The sequence below is a fragment of the Stigmatopora argus genome, chromosome 9, assembly GCF_051989625.1.
Source record: "Stigmatopora argus isolate UIUO_Sarg chromosome 9, RoL_Sarg_1.0, whole genome shotgun sequence".
Classification (NCBI taxonomy): domain Eukaryota; kingdom Metazoa; phylum Chordata; class Actinopteri; order Syngnathiformes; family Syngnathidae; genus Stigmatopora; species Stigmatopora argus.
In genome coordinates, this window is record NC_135395.1 from 12,281,938 (window position 1) to 12,296,253 (window position 14,316).

Below are 14,316 nucleotides of genomic sequence, written 5' to 3' on the forward strand. Positions count from 1 at the left end.
CATTGTAGTGTACATAACCCTGGCTATGCATTCAGTCACTGTTACATTAATGTAGCAAATGGGAAGGATAACCACACTGTATGTTCGAGACTGTAACTATTGTTTGGTGTCTCATTAATGTATTTTTATTGATTTTGTGGCTATTTCCTGGCTATTGCCTTTAAAAAATGTTCTTCCTCTGTCTAAGAACTACTCAATCCCACCAAATTTGATGACCATGTAATTCAGACAGAAATCATTAAATTATAGTATATAAGGATCTTTTAGGGGGTAAATGAATATTCCCAGATACAATCCTGGCACAAAAATGAGAAGAAACGAAATACCTATGGTCTGTGATGTGTGTTTTGCACATGTTATTTTTCTCCACACTTTTACAGTTTAATAATCTTTTCAGTGTGTTTCCCTTATGCCTTTTTTTTGCTTCTCAATCAGCCTCCATGTGTGCCTTGGTGGAATTACAGATAAGCAGTCTGCTGAATTCTTTCCAATAATCCTTGCAATCCTTTGCCCTTCACACACACAAAAACACACACTTTCGCAAACCGACCAAAATAAATGGACTGTGTCTTGCAGTGGTGCATAGCCAATTCCATAATCACATGCACAAGGCAGGGCTGTTGGTCAGGGTGACTTTGTCATGGTGCAAAAGAGGCTTGAAACATAAAATCAGTTCCATATTTTATATTTTACAATGCAGGAAACACACTGTATTATTTCTCTGTGCATAAACATTGGTCTATTTAAAAAAAATGGTCATACTTTGTCGAATGCTCTTATTGTCATTATAAAAGTATGAGATTTAAAGCTTCATAATCATTTATAAGGGCAGTTATCGGCAGAGGTTGACAGGTATGGAATGAATAAATAAGTAGTCAACATAACAATTAGTGGGCAACCAATCCAGTGTGAAAGTGCTTAAAGCTAGATTGGCCCCAGCTCAAAGAGGCACTGCAATACGTATGCACTTCCAAATTTCCCGTTTTTTTTCTTTTAATTAATTATTTTATTCATTTATTTTTCATTATGTAGTCTTATGTATGCATAAACGTACAGAAATAGCTCATTGCTTTGTCGCAAAACGGGCACTAAGTGACAAGGCCTCTTTCTGTTGGTTTACAGGCCGCAGAAGACATCTAGCCGTTACATATGTGATATCTGTGGAAAACAAGTGCGAGAGAAAAGGGGAGGAGTTCACGACCACATGCCATGTGTGGGAAAGCCTCTGTGGTGTTTAAAGGCATATACACACAGGAGACACCGATTAGGGGAAGAGTTGTCAGACTTTCTCATTCCTCTCTGACTTTTAATTTTAAGACAACATTTAGTTAGCGATCGCGGCTGTCCGGAAATTCATGGCGAATCGTAGTTGGACGTACACGCATTATTTGTTTTCATAAGAAGAATCGCTAAGAGTGGAAGGGCGAAGGTAACGATTGTAAATCTGCTTTGAACTTTAAAGTGTTGTGCCAAAGGCGAATCAAATCTTGTACACGCCATAAAATCAGAAATGTTGTTGTCATGCAGGAAATAGAAATCATTTGTGATCATTTGCTAATAGAAAATCATGGTTCATACTGTCAGTATAGTCAAATCATAAATGTTGTTTGTCTTCTACTGATCTTTAACCAACAAACTGCGTTCGAGACTGTGGTAGATATTTAATTTATTTATTTATAACTTTTTGTGATTGTTTGTTTTGTTTTATTTTGCTTTGTTTACAGTACAAATAAATGTCGCTCTTCTACATAGTGGGAATCTGCCTGCTGCAACTCTGTCCTAAACTCTCATCGAATAGATCTAACAGAGGGTAAGTCTAAAATTATATACTCATCGCCTCAAATTACCCAAAGACATATTCCAAATGTACAAATTAAGATTAGGCCTCCCTGAAATTCTTTCAATGTCCATTCCTTCACACAGCCAAATATGCCATACTTTTTTTTTAATTTCAATGTTACACAGAGCGCCATGGTGGAAAAGGGTTAGTACATTAGTTATTACAGTTCTTAGATCGAAGGTTCAATTCCCAGTGGATTTTTACCTTCCTGTGTGGAGTTTGCATGTTCACCCCAAGCCTGTGCGGGTTTTCTTTGGGTGCTCTGGCTTCCTGCCACATCCCAAATACATGCTTGGTGGGCTGATTGACCACAGCAAATTGTCCTAGGTATATGTCCTATGGTCACAGGGGGTGCTGGAGCCTATCCCAGCTACTACAGGCACAGCCCGAATCAGTGGCCAGCCAGTCGCAGGGCACGAGACGGACAACCATCACGGTCACACTCATACCTAGGGGCAATTTAGAGTGTTCAACCAGCCTACCCTGCATGTTTTTTGGATGTACTTGAGTACTTGGAGAGATCGCGCGCAAGCCCGGGTAGAACATGCAAACTCCACACTGTGAGGACCAACCTGGGATTGAACCCACGACCCCAGAACTGTGAGGGCGAAACGCTAACCACTCGGCTGCCGGGCCGCCTTCATTTTGTTATATTACATATTTTTAAATGTTGAATTAGTTCAAAAATGAATGAATGAATAATGCTAATGGAATGCCCCAATTGGACTTCATGCTGAAATGTGGGGGATAATAACTTAACGGATTCATTTGTGAACATTGAAAGCCTATGAATGATTTATCTGTGACTCTTGCTTTCAATGACTGTTTCGAAGAAACTATATTGAGATATGAATGCGCTGCCATTTATGACACTGCTTGATAATGAAGACCCAACTCAGGAAAATATAACCTCACCCTCTGCTGTTCACAAAAGAGGATGTTCTAACTTCTACACAAGTCACAATGGCTATTGTTATTTATGTTGGATGGGTAGGTTTTTGTATTATAGACAAGTTGCGTCCTGTGTCGATTTTGGTTGGTAGCATTGACTGAGCATGTGACTGTGAGACTGGAACAGAATTTTCATTGGATTAAACAGAATCTGTTGCACTGTGAGAACAAACAAAAAAACATCTAGTATCAGCACGTGTCTCAACAGCGCAAACATGTTTACAGATTTTTACTCTTATAACTACCACATTCAGTCATGACTGTTTAAAAATAAAAAAAAATGGTAAAGCAGGTCCCTTTGATAAGTAGTGGGTGGGATTAATGTCATCATGCAGCCTATATAATATATTTTAAAACATGTAGTCAAAACAAATTAAGCATTGTACTAAAACATTCTCAGTCAGTGTTAATACATATATGCACAAAAATGTTAGTACTTCCCTTTCGTAAAGGAAAGAGAACACAGAGTAGTCTCTGAAATACCTGGAAAACAATACAACAGCAATATTTTTCAAAGCAAGCAGGAAGTTGGTTCTCATACCTTTTATTTATATTCATTCAACTTTTTAATGCCACCACTGCAAACAAACATCTTGACAATTTCCTTGTCCTGACTTTGCGGGAGAGCTCTGCTGCAAATATCTCAGTTTTGAAGAGAGAAACAGACTTTCAATCCTTCCATAAAAGAGCAAAAATAATTTAGACTGAAACAAGCACCTTGTGTCTCTCTGAGTAAGTGTGAAGGCTGTCCGGGAATGCTCTTCATGGTAATATTGACAACTCCTAGATTATGTCAGGAAATCTAATTAAAGATATACTATAAACTTATTAAAAAAGAAAAGTTAATGGACCTGCTGACTTGTATATGGAGTATGATGGCTGGATGGATGCATGTCTTTGCTTAGCTAGCCTCTTTTCCTTTTTTTGCGGTAAGCAGAGCCTGGACACTTATACAACCTGGATTATTTACCATTAACTCGAGGGACAGAGTAGATAAATATCCATTATAATTTAGACCTTTATGCAACGTCAAATATTAATCAAACCAAACTTGCACAGGAGAGAACAAATCAGTCTTAAATGATTAAAACCCAAATATATATTTATCAATTACACGAAAATCTTCTCTTTAAATATAATTATTTTTCATCCTATCTCTGTTTAACACTACGTCACAGTGATAGAATAAGAAAAAAACATGTTGTACCCACAACATGATGGGTCCAGGATTGCTGTGCCCTTGAGTGCTGGTGTCATACTATTGTTACTCATCAGAGGGCAGAGAAATTTGGGATGTGGATAAACTGATCCTTTATCTATACCACCAGGCTGCTCGCCCCCTCCCTTTCTCTGACCTTGCAGCCTGTCTTTTCATTGCACTGCCTCACTGTGCAGTTCAGCAATTATCCCAGCAATTCACACAAAAGACACACACGCACACACACACACACTGTCTATTGTGACACACATTCTCAACATATTTTATCAGGTCCCCCGCACACATACGCAAACACACACACATGAGGGAAAACCTCCGAGAGCCCCCCCCCTGAACAGACTCATACACCAATGGGAGAGAGTGCTTTGTGTACTCACACTCTGGCTAGGCAGTGGGTGGAGGTGGATGGAGACAGAATGAGACAGTGGGACTGCGGAGTCAAGCCGGACCAGACACAGAAGAAGAGATGCAGCTTATAAAGAAAGGACACTCAACACTGACAGAGGAGGCTAAAGAAAGAAAAAAGATTGAGCAGGATAAGAATGGGACAGCAGAAATAGGAAGGGGAAGCCGGCCTGTCCTGTAGAGAGGAAGAGAGTGAATTGTTGTTCCAAAGGCAGGAGGGGAACTGATGGGATGGCATTGATCCCAGGGAGCTGCCGCTTCTTGGGCCAGATGGCGTCTTGTTGCTGCAGACCGCTGCTCAACTCCTCCTGTTGCGGACCCCTCATCAAAATCTGCCTCTCCTCCTTCACAGGTCGGTCCCAAACCATTCGCCCCCCTCCCTGTCATGAGTAGTAGTGGAGTATAGGTCTGTCTATGTGCAACATGGGTAACACAATAAGCCAAGAAGGTAACATTAAAAGGGCATTGTGTGTCTTTTTGCTGTAGAAGCATGTGTGCCTGCTAGTGTGACCCAAGTTGTTCTTTCAGTACTGTTTTGTGTCGTAGGATGGAAGAGAATGGACCCTTGTCCTCTCCAACATCATGTCATGTTGCATTGTGTGGTCAAGTGTTCTACGCTATTGTCTTTTGTAAAAGCTTTGCAGGATACCATAGCACTGACACAGCATGTTGAAAAGGGAAATTGCAGTCGTGACTGCACTTTATGTATGTCTGAAAAGTAGTGCTCTCCCTGGTCAGGTGCAAGTTGGCTGTGTGCATCTGAAGGATTTACTGACATTACATGTGTGCTTTCAATGCCCCCATATCCCCTCAAGTACAAATCAAAGCCCCCTTACTAACATTTTAAATTTATTACCATCTTTGCCAACCCCTCCTGCAGAGAACCAACTGTTTGTATGAAAGCTCAAGAATTTAAGTCCTCCAGCAATATATTCTGCTCTTTTTAAAGACATATCTCCTGCTGAGCTGGATGCCTTGTGGAGGGAACCACCATATACCCTGGGGGGGACCCACGAACACTTTCCAGGAAATTACATCATGACTGAAGGTAGGGTACTGTATATGGTTGAGCACCACCCTCTTGCTGATTTTTTTGACCTTTGCATTATGTTACACGAAGAAGCTTTGGTGGGTCTCTAATCATCCTAAATATTATCAATTAGTCTAATAACGTGTTTTACCGGTTTGTCATATGACTTCCAGTACAGTGATAGCGATAACCTTTGTTATGACTGACTTTTAAAAGCTAGAATGGTACGTAATTGCAGAACACTTTGAACACTACTCTTGATGGACCTTGAGATAGCCTTTATTGCATGCATTTCTTTATCAGATAGTTATCTTAAAATAGGCCTCTGAAACAAAGGCTACCATGGATAAGAATATACATAGACTGTATACTGTGCATTTAGCAAATATTAGAAGAGTTTTTTTGTTACATTTGTATCCTGTAATAGAAATGAATCCGTCATTGCTGATTTTGCAACTTTAGAGTCTTGGGGTTACAAGTCTTTCTTATGTTGACTATGTCACCTTACTTTAACCAAAGCTGTTCATTTGGAAACACATTTTTACGTGTATGTTTAAAATGTCAGGTGGAGGTGAGGATGAGGATGGCCTCGTGGTGGAGTCAGGTGAAGGAGCGCTGGATGACGAAAACTACTGGAAGCAGAAAGAGGCCTTTCATAAAGGAAGTCGGGTGACACTGGGCGAGAAATGCTCCTCAGGTATTGTTTTCTGATGCTGTACTTTTCACCAAACATAGTTAGGAGTTTAGCACCACTGCTGGTTAATGCTTGCTTTCCCTTGCCTGTGTGGGTTTGGTGAATATATATTTTTTGTTGCCCTTTAAGATTCATATTTTTGTACAGCTGTTTTTTTCCACAAAGCGGTATTGAGAAACCTGTACTACATTCAAACCAATGAATGGCTCTTAAGTCTTGTATGGACATTTTAACCTACTCAGCATTTGCTTCATGATCACACCCTGCAATTTTTGCTTTTCAAATGGATTTAAGTGGTCACATAGAAAATCCAGTCAGCAGTCTAATAGCTTTGTTATTCCTCTAGGGACGATGATTGTTCTTACTAAGCAACTCTCTCAATGTAATGTGAGCTACCATATGAAAATCTTTAATGAACTTTTGAAAGTTTTCCTCTTGTTTTGTTGATTGATTTATTAATCCCCTCAAAAAAATAATTTTAACATTATATATCCTGTCTAGAAATTGTGCTTTTTTTCACTGGACGTCGACGCTCCAGTGAGGACCCTGACCGGGCCCTGCAGGAGGCCCTGCGCACTCGACTCAGAGTAGTGGAGAGTAACAGCAAAGATGTCATCCAGTTATTTAAGGTGAGTATTATGAAGACACTGAAATGTAGACGTTTGAATGAGTTGTTCTTTCTACTTGCAGGACCTGTCGGCACGTCTGGTGTCTGTCCATGCAGAGAAAGACAGCTTTGTGCTCACTTTTAAAACTGCTGAAGAGATTTGGAAGTTTTCAACTTATCTATCTTTGGGTACATGTTCTTTGAGTGTAATTTAATCATATTTATGATTTTCGTTTAAATGGAATTGAATTTGGAATCAACTCCCCATGCTTTTGTCTCAGCCTGGTTTTGTATTTACATAGTGGATTTTATTAGGGTTATTAATGACATTGTTTGAATGGCAGGTTTTGTAGCACGCTGCTTGGAGAACTTCCTGTGTGATCAATCCTTCTGGTTGGAGCCAAAATTGCTCAGCGATTTGGAGATTAAAGTAACAGTTGATGAGGATCATCTGGCCACTCTCTACCTAGAACTTATACTTCAGGAAGGTAGTAAATATAATCATGTTTTTTTCAGTGGGATATCTTTAGCTTGCCTGACCCAAATAAATACAACCAAATATTTGCAGACATTTACAGAATGTCTGAATGTATATCTAATATTCTCTATAAATAACTCTTTGTGTCTGCCAAACTGAGTCATGAGATTTACTCTAACCTAATGGAGTCCACTTAAGATACCATCATCCGGTTCTAATGGAATCAGTGTATAGCTGTTTTACTAATCGCAAAGGACTGTAAAGGGATTTTATTGATGAACAGTAGGATTTCAGAATGTTGCGTTTTTGTGTTTAATAAAGGCATGCAATAATGGATCAACATTATTACAGGATCTTTCTTTGCAAAGGGGCTGTACACAAGAATTGAAGAAGATGACGAAGATCAGCTGTCTTTCAAAAAAAATGATCTTTTGATGGTGAAGGACACTGGACAGGAGGACATGTGGGAGGGTACAATGCTCTCCACTGGACACCACGGCCTAGTGCCAGTCAATGCCACTCAACCACTTCCTTATCCTTTCTACCAGTAAGATTTTCTTCATTTGATTTTTATTCAGCCCGTACCTACCACAATGCTTTGATTCTGTGCACAAATAAGTGGTATGATTTTCTTTATCCATTGTCCCCCTTTGACTAGGTGGTTCCTGAGGAATTACCCAGGGTATGCAGGCTGCTCAACAACAGAAAACGAAGCGTTTGAACACCCTCTTGGTACGCAGTCGTGCACACATGCTTTACACACACAGTTATTTTATGTCATGCTAATTTTCTTCATCATGAATCTTTTTTTTATCAAACATCTCAGTGACAGGTTCATGTGTAGCGGTGGTCGACTACAATCCAACAGTTCAAGACGAACTCCAGCTAAGCCAAGGGGATGTTGTAGAAATTCAGGGTCTACTCGTTCGAGGTGTTGGTGTCTTCGTAGGAAAACACTTTTCCACTGGTCTGACTGGCTTCGTCAACAAAGCCCACGTTAAGCCCCTGGATGCTAAGTCCCTGTAAATTGATTTAATTTAATTAAAATTAATAGGTCTGATTTTTAATCTGCTTCATTTCCATTGTGAATCACTTCAAATGTAATATAGCCACATTAGCTGCTTGGTTTTTCTTTCCTCTTTATTGTTAATTATATAGCGTAGCTGCACTCTGGAATGAGAATGCTTCCTTTGTTTTTTTTTGCACAGAGAAAGACATTTGGTCTTTTTGACCGAAGAAGAGCGAGCCACCCTGGCTCAGACAAGCCCAGTCAGCTCTGAGCCATGTGAAAGCAACCTACTGGAAAGGCTCTTCTCATCTGACATCAGCTTTGTGTACAGGCTAGGTAAAGCTCAAAAGCCCTGTAATTAGATAGCCAATAGATTTGATTTGGTGTCTGTCATTCTTTGCAATAAATGAGGCAGCTTGCTTACACCAAGCTTCCACGTGTCTTTACAGACAGGCTGGACGAGTCTGACTTCATGTACATCAGAAATCGGCCCAAACGAGGTAGACACTTTGTGTTTTATATTTCACTACATTTATTGAATGATTCAATACACTTGACTATACACATGTTATTTTCACCTCTTATATTCTGGCAATAATTTCCCTTCTCAGATCACAAGATCCCCGTAAGCGCACGTCAGAGTGCCATGTCAGAGAAAAGCGGTGGTACCCCCCCATACCACTCGTCTCCCCGTGTGTCAGTCTATCAGTCCAACAGTACACTGGTACAGGACGTAGAGTGCCTTTCCTTCAATTTAGATGACACATTCAAGGAACTTAGTGAATTCCAGGAAGAGCTCCCTCTCTTCTTGGAGGACAGCAGTTGGGAGGGGGACGAGTCTGAAATCGGGGACCCAACGTTGACCCTCCTAAACCATGACCACTTCAAGGTCAGAAAAATTGTAATTGAGTCATTTCATGTTTATTTAGCCTCCAGACGGAACCCATTTCTCTATTGTTAAACATACTTTATACATAGAATAATGTTTTTTTTTGTATTTGATTTGCTTGCAATACATTATTTAAACTTGTAAGCATCAATAACAGGAGATGTTGTTTGCATGTTTATGATTTTTCTCTAGGAAGACTTCCTGCCTCTGTATGACCTCCAGTGTTCCTTCCTGTGGGTGACCTTTAGTGGGAAGGGCGAGAGTGAACTCTCAGTGAAGCTTGAGAGTGTAAGGGAGTGTGCAAAGAGGACGGGCATGCGCTGGGCACATAGGCGAGCTTGCTTCCTCTTGGGAAGACTCTGTGCCAGGAAGTTGAAGCTATCCCAGGTAATTGATATTTTTTACAGTGCTGTCAAGTCATTCCAATTTTTAACGGATGTTAATCATATGAAATCCGTAGTTAATTTGCGATGAATCGCATTGGAACAAATAAATACATAAGTATAAGTATATATAAGTATGATATTTAAATTTTAAATACACCTCTTAACATACCTGTAACCATTGTAATTTATGACCATGTCCTCTCTTTAATCCAGGCTCGTGTGTACTACGAAGAAGCTCTAAGTGTTTGTGTGAACAGTTTCAATGACACTCCGCTGTTCAAAGCTCTCCTCACCAACCTCACAGCCATCTACCTGAAGCAGCGTATGTCAGACAAGTTGCCCAACACACTGGAAAAGGCCTGTGCCATGCTCCTCTGTCTCCCCAACCATACCTACACATCCTCAGATGAAATTGAGCCACTGAAGCTGCTTCTGAGGAGAGCCATGGTAACGGGGGATAAGAATCTGGAGGCCCGTGTATGCTACCTTATTTCTAGCCTTTTCTTACTCCTAAGGAAACCTGATGGTGCTCTTCCCTTTGTGGAGCGCCTACAGTTCCTCTCATCAACTCTCTCAGTCAATGATGGGCTCGCTGTAGCACCTCTGGACCTTAACTGGCTCTTAAGCCTGCTCTATCATCGGAAATATATGCCTTATTTGGTGCTGGCTTCTCTGAGCCTTGACTCTAGACAAGACCACTCGCTCCAGGATGCCTTTCAGAGGATTGAGAGATTTATTAGGAACTCGGCTCGCCTTAACCCATTCTGGAAGGAGGGAACATCTCTGCTTCCAGCCCAGATCGTTGTTTACCTCCTGCAGGCGCTGACTATAGCTGAGAAAAATGAGGACTTAAAGATCCAGAGAGACCTGTGTTTGGGCTTGGCCTCAGTTTACCAGCAATATGGTGCGCTAGATAAGGCTGTGTGCTGTGCTCAACGAGCAGTGGAGACGGGGGGCTTCATCAATGAGGAGGAAGGCTTTGAGGCCTCTGTGCTGCTTGGCTGGCTGCTGGTTTTAACAGGCCAGGCCGAAAAGGCTCTGAGTATCCTACAGCCACAGCTGGTGTCACTTCAGGTAAAGAAAAACATGATATTTATTTCCTCACTTTTTGCCTGGTGCCATGTTGTGTTTTCATGTTCAACTACTGTGCAGGGATCAGATAACTCCACTCAAAGAGGCGTCATTCACAATCTCTTGGCCTTGTGTCTGAGGAAGCGGGGCTGCATATCAGAGGCAGGCGGGCAACTTCATTCAGCCTTGGTGATATCGCGGGAAAGTGGAAACCAGAGGAATCAAGCCCTGGCACTTGCCAACCTAGGCTGTCTGGCACTGGATGCTGGGGCATGTGTACTGGGAGAACATTTCCTGGTCAGGTCAGATTCGCTCTTATTTCAGACCACAGTGGTACCACTACTTACGGACATTTCTGCATATGAAATATTCAGGTCACGAAATTCCTCAGTGGAAAAATTTGGGAAACCATCGCCTGAAAATGTTAATACACTTGTAGAATCCTGTATTTTATGTTAAAATTGGCTTGATAGAGTTGCTCTCCCATTGGTTATCACCAAACAGCCCGTTGGCCTCCCATTGGCTAGGCTATCGTCCAACTCGAAAGCCTTGGAGTTTAGCGGGCAGTATTGGGGACCTTAGAACAGTTTAAGTCATTTACTTGTACGATGCAACTCTACTTACGAAAATTTCATATTACGATACCACTTACAAATAATTAATTTCACAAGTAGAGGTACCGCTGTGCTTAATAATGCTATAGATTAATTCATTACTTACTTGCCTGGCATTTAACCTGATCTATACCTGATTAGTGCTTCACTAGTTTATATTGTTATTCCAGATCCCTAAAACTATTCCGGGAACTTAGGGAGAGCCCCACAGATGAGGAGCATGTGCAGACGTTCCTTTGGTTGGGGAGGAGCTACAAAAACAGAGGGAAGAGTCACCAAGTCAGGATCTGTTATGAAATGGGATTTCTGATTGCCCTGCAAGCTCGAAACTTGCCCAGTAAGTGAATTTGTTAATGAACTGGTGGAAATATCATTGGGAACAGCACTTAATGCTCGTAATTCTGACGATCTCCTCTGGGGTCGCCAGGGCGAAACCTTACATTTGTTAAATGAGGTTGATAAATACATTTGCTGTCTTCATGGTACAGGTCAGTTGGTGGTGGCCAAGGTGTTGAGTCGGCTGTATTCCGACATGCTGCTTTACGGTCAAAGCATCGTCTATTATGAACACTGTGTGTCAGTGGCCCGGGAGCTAAAAGACAAGAGACTTGAAGGGGAATACCTTGAAATTCTAAGCAGCCTTTACCTCACACTAAATACTGAAAAGTGAGTTCAATTCTGTTTACGGTTTTCAGAACATTTCTTTTATGATAAGGCCCAAACAGCTATGAAACATGTGCTACAGGTCATCTCGAAAATCTCTCGACTACACTAAACAAAGCCTGAGGATTTCTATTGATTTGGGCAAGAGAGAAGAAGAGTCTGAGACCTGGTTGCAGGTTGGAAGGATCTATTATCTTATCCAGGAGGATGAGCTGGCCGATATGTACCTGCAGGTGAGAAGAGAAAACGGCACTATATAGGGTGATTGATTAAATAATAGTCCTCAATAGTGTCTGTTTGTGCGTGTAGTGTATAGTGAAAAATAATTCCAACTTATAAAAACACTGCATTACCATTGTAACAATGACTGCTGAGCAAGCATCACAAACAGCGGCTAACGTTGACGTTGAACGCTTTAAGGAACAGCTGTCACTAGATTGGACTGCTAGGTTTTATTTCTGGTCATGCCTACAGAGTTACAAAAACACTTGAGAAAAGAATCACATATCATTTATTTTTGCAAGGTTTAAAAAAAAAAATATATTAAATTTCTTACATTACCCACTTGCAGCCAATAGGCACATACAAATTTTTCATGAAAGCCATGCTGTTGCTTACAATTTTATCAGCGTATGTCATATCTTTTAACAATGCAAGCCCGTCCTATAAACCTGAAATCTGATCAACAGGCAGCAGTCAAGACGGCTTTAAGAATGAATGACCCTCATTTTTCAATGAGCATATATGAAGAAGCAGGAGATGTCTACTTTAAAGGACACAGGAACAGAATGGCCTCAGTCCCTTTCTACAGGGTAATAAGAATTTATTTGTTATTTTGGAAATTCAGATGTTTCTGACATCATGGAGTTGTTCATTTGTTTTTGTTACAGGACGGCAGTCTACCATTTTCCCGAAGTGCCAAGGACATCCATTCAGAGTTCCGCTTGTTAAGTAAACTAACTGAGCTGTTAATGGTCCAAGGGGAGCAGGAAGAGGCTCTACAATACGCTACGCTAGCTGTTGAAATAGCAAACAAAACAGGTAGTGGCAAGGCCACTGAGCTTTACGCTGACCTTTACAGATTCATTGCCGCACCTCTATTGTTTTTGCAGATGTGCACATGAATGAGAGGACGGCTTACCACCGACTGGCGACAATATACTACGGGCTCCAGCGATATGAGATGGCTGAGAACTACTATCTCAAGTCTTTGTCACACTGTCCGCCTGTCATGCAGCACCCAATGGAAGCTCGCTACTACACTCGGGTCTACTGCAGACTTGGGAATCTCACACTGCATAAATTCAAGGTAAAAGACTGTGACGCTGTGCAAGTGTTATCAATATCTTGTTTACTTTTTCAACTCTTTGATAAACTTTACATGTCATTCAAGGGTTACTGAACCAGACTTTTCTTTCTTTTAATGCCATGCATTGTACCCCAGGATTCTTATGATGCATTGGGTTATTTCCACCTGGCTCTGGCAGCTGCTTTGGAAGATCAAGCAAATCCAGAAGCTCTGTTCGTAGTGTACATGAAGTTGGCGGAGATTCACAGCAACCACGTGCCTGACGATCAGCTATGTAAGCTCTACGGAGATAGGGCCCGCAGCCTGAAGAAAGTTCTCTCAGGAGCAGCGAAATCAGATGTAAATGGAATTGGAAAAGATAGCATTAAAGATGGTGACAGCGATCCGTTTCGAACAACCTGTCGGACCCAAGTAGATACCCACAGAGACACCGAAATTCCAGGTGAAGTTGAGAAATGGAGACAGGATAAGGAGAGTCTTTCATCCTCTGTCACAAATAATCAGATTGGTGACGTCCCTGCACTGACCCTCAGTCAGTCTTACAGTGAAAGTATTCTGACTGAGTCATTTGACACAGCCAGGGAGCACATGTCGGACTCTTGCAGTTCCACGGACACTGTGCAGACTCAGCCGAAACAAATAAATGGAAAAAATTTGACCTCGAGTGACATCAGCCCACAGCCTGAGAAGAAAACTGTTCTGGATATACATCTTGATAGAGAAGAATTCATTCTGTTGGACAGCAGTGGAGATCACCTGACATCCTGAGTGGACTCACATGGGCTTCTGCACATGAAAAAAAAACAAGGCACTTTTTCTTCATTCCCTTTGTCTGGTCATATGTTTTTCAGCCAGTAAAGAGAATGCATTGTTTCAGCAAAATGGCTTTTATGGTATGCAATGAGATGAAGGTTAAAATTGATTTTAAATTATAATGTGCCTTTTTATGAAGATTGTTATCGTGATAATAGATTTTCTTATGTCTTTTATACTTCTGCAATGAATTTCTAAGATGAAACTGATTGTGAGAATGCCATTCAAAAGATCAATCATCAATAAATTATTTTTTTGTGTCTCACCAGTGAAAACACAAAAAAAATTGTTCAATTAGAATGCTTTGTAACGTTGCTAGGTTGGAGAAAATAACATGG

General features: G+C 41.0%; 1 protein-coding gene across 3 annotated transcripts; it reads left to right on the top strand.

The window, feature by feature from the left end:
- Window positions 1-1,235: 1,235 nt before the first annotated feature.
- Window positions 1,236-14,278, top strand: sh3tc2 (SH3 domain and tetratricopeptide repeats 2). 3 transcript variants are annotated; one of them, XM_077610041.1, is made up of 24 exons: window positions 1,236-1,429; window positions 1,725-1,810; window positions 4,768-4,863; window positions 5,365-5,463; window positions 6,011-6,142; window positions 6,641-6,768; window positions 6,830-6,935; window positions 7,091-7,234; window positions 7,576-7,771; window positions 7,883-7,956; window positions 8,051-8,246; window positions 8,433-8,569; window positions 8,683-8,733; window positions 8,845-9,122; window positions 9,315-9,509; window positions 9,722-10,582; window positions 10,661-10,881; window positions 11,364-11,530; window positions 11,682-11,859; window positions 11,939-12,089; window positions 12,546-12,668; window positions 12,747-12,897; window positions 12,969-13,165; window positions 13,301-14,278. In XM_077610041.1, exons 3-24 carry the CDS (start codon window positions 4,830-4,832, stop codon window positions 13,931-13,933), a joined length of 4,452 nt encoding a protein of 1,483 aa, XP_077466167.1. In that variant the 5' UTR covers window positions 1,236-1,429; window positions 1,725-1,810; window positions 4,768-4,829; the 3' UTR covers window positions 13,934-14,278. The 3 variants fall into 3 exon arrangements, with proteins under 3 accessions (XP_077466167.1, XP_077466168.1, XP_077466165.1); XM_077610042.1 differs by lacking the exon at window positions 4,768-4,863; XM_077610039.1 differs by lacking the exons at window positions 1,236-1,429; window positions 1,725-1,810; window positions 4,768-4,863 and adding an exon at window positions 4,525-4,767.
- The last annotated feature ends 38 nt before the right edge of the window (window positions 14,279-14,316 follow it).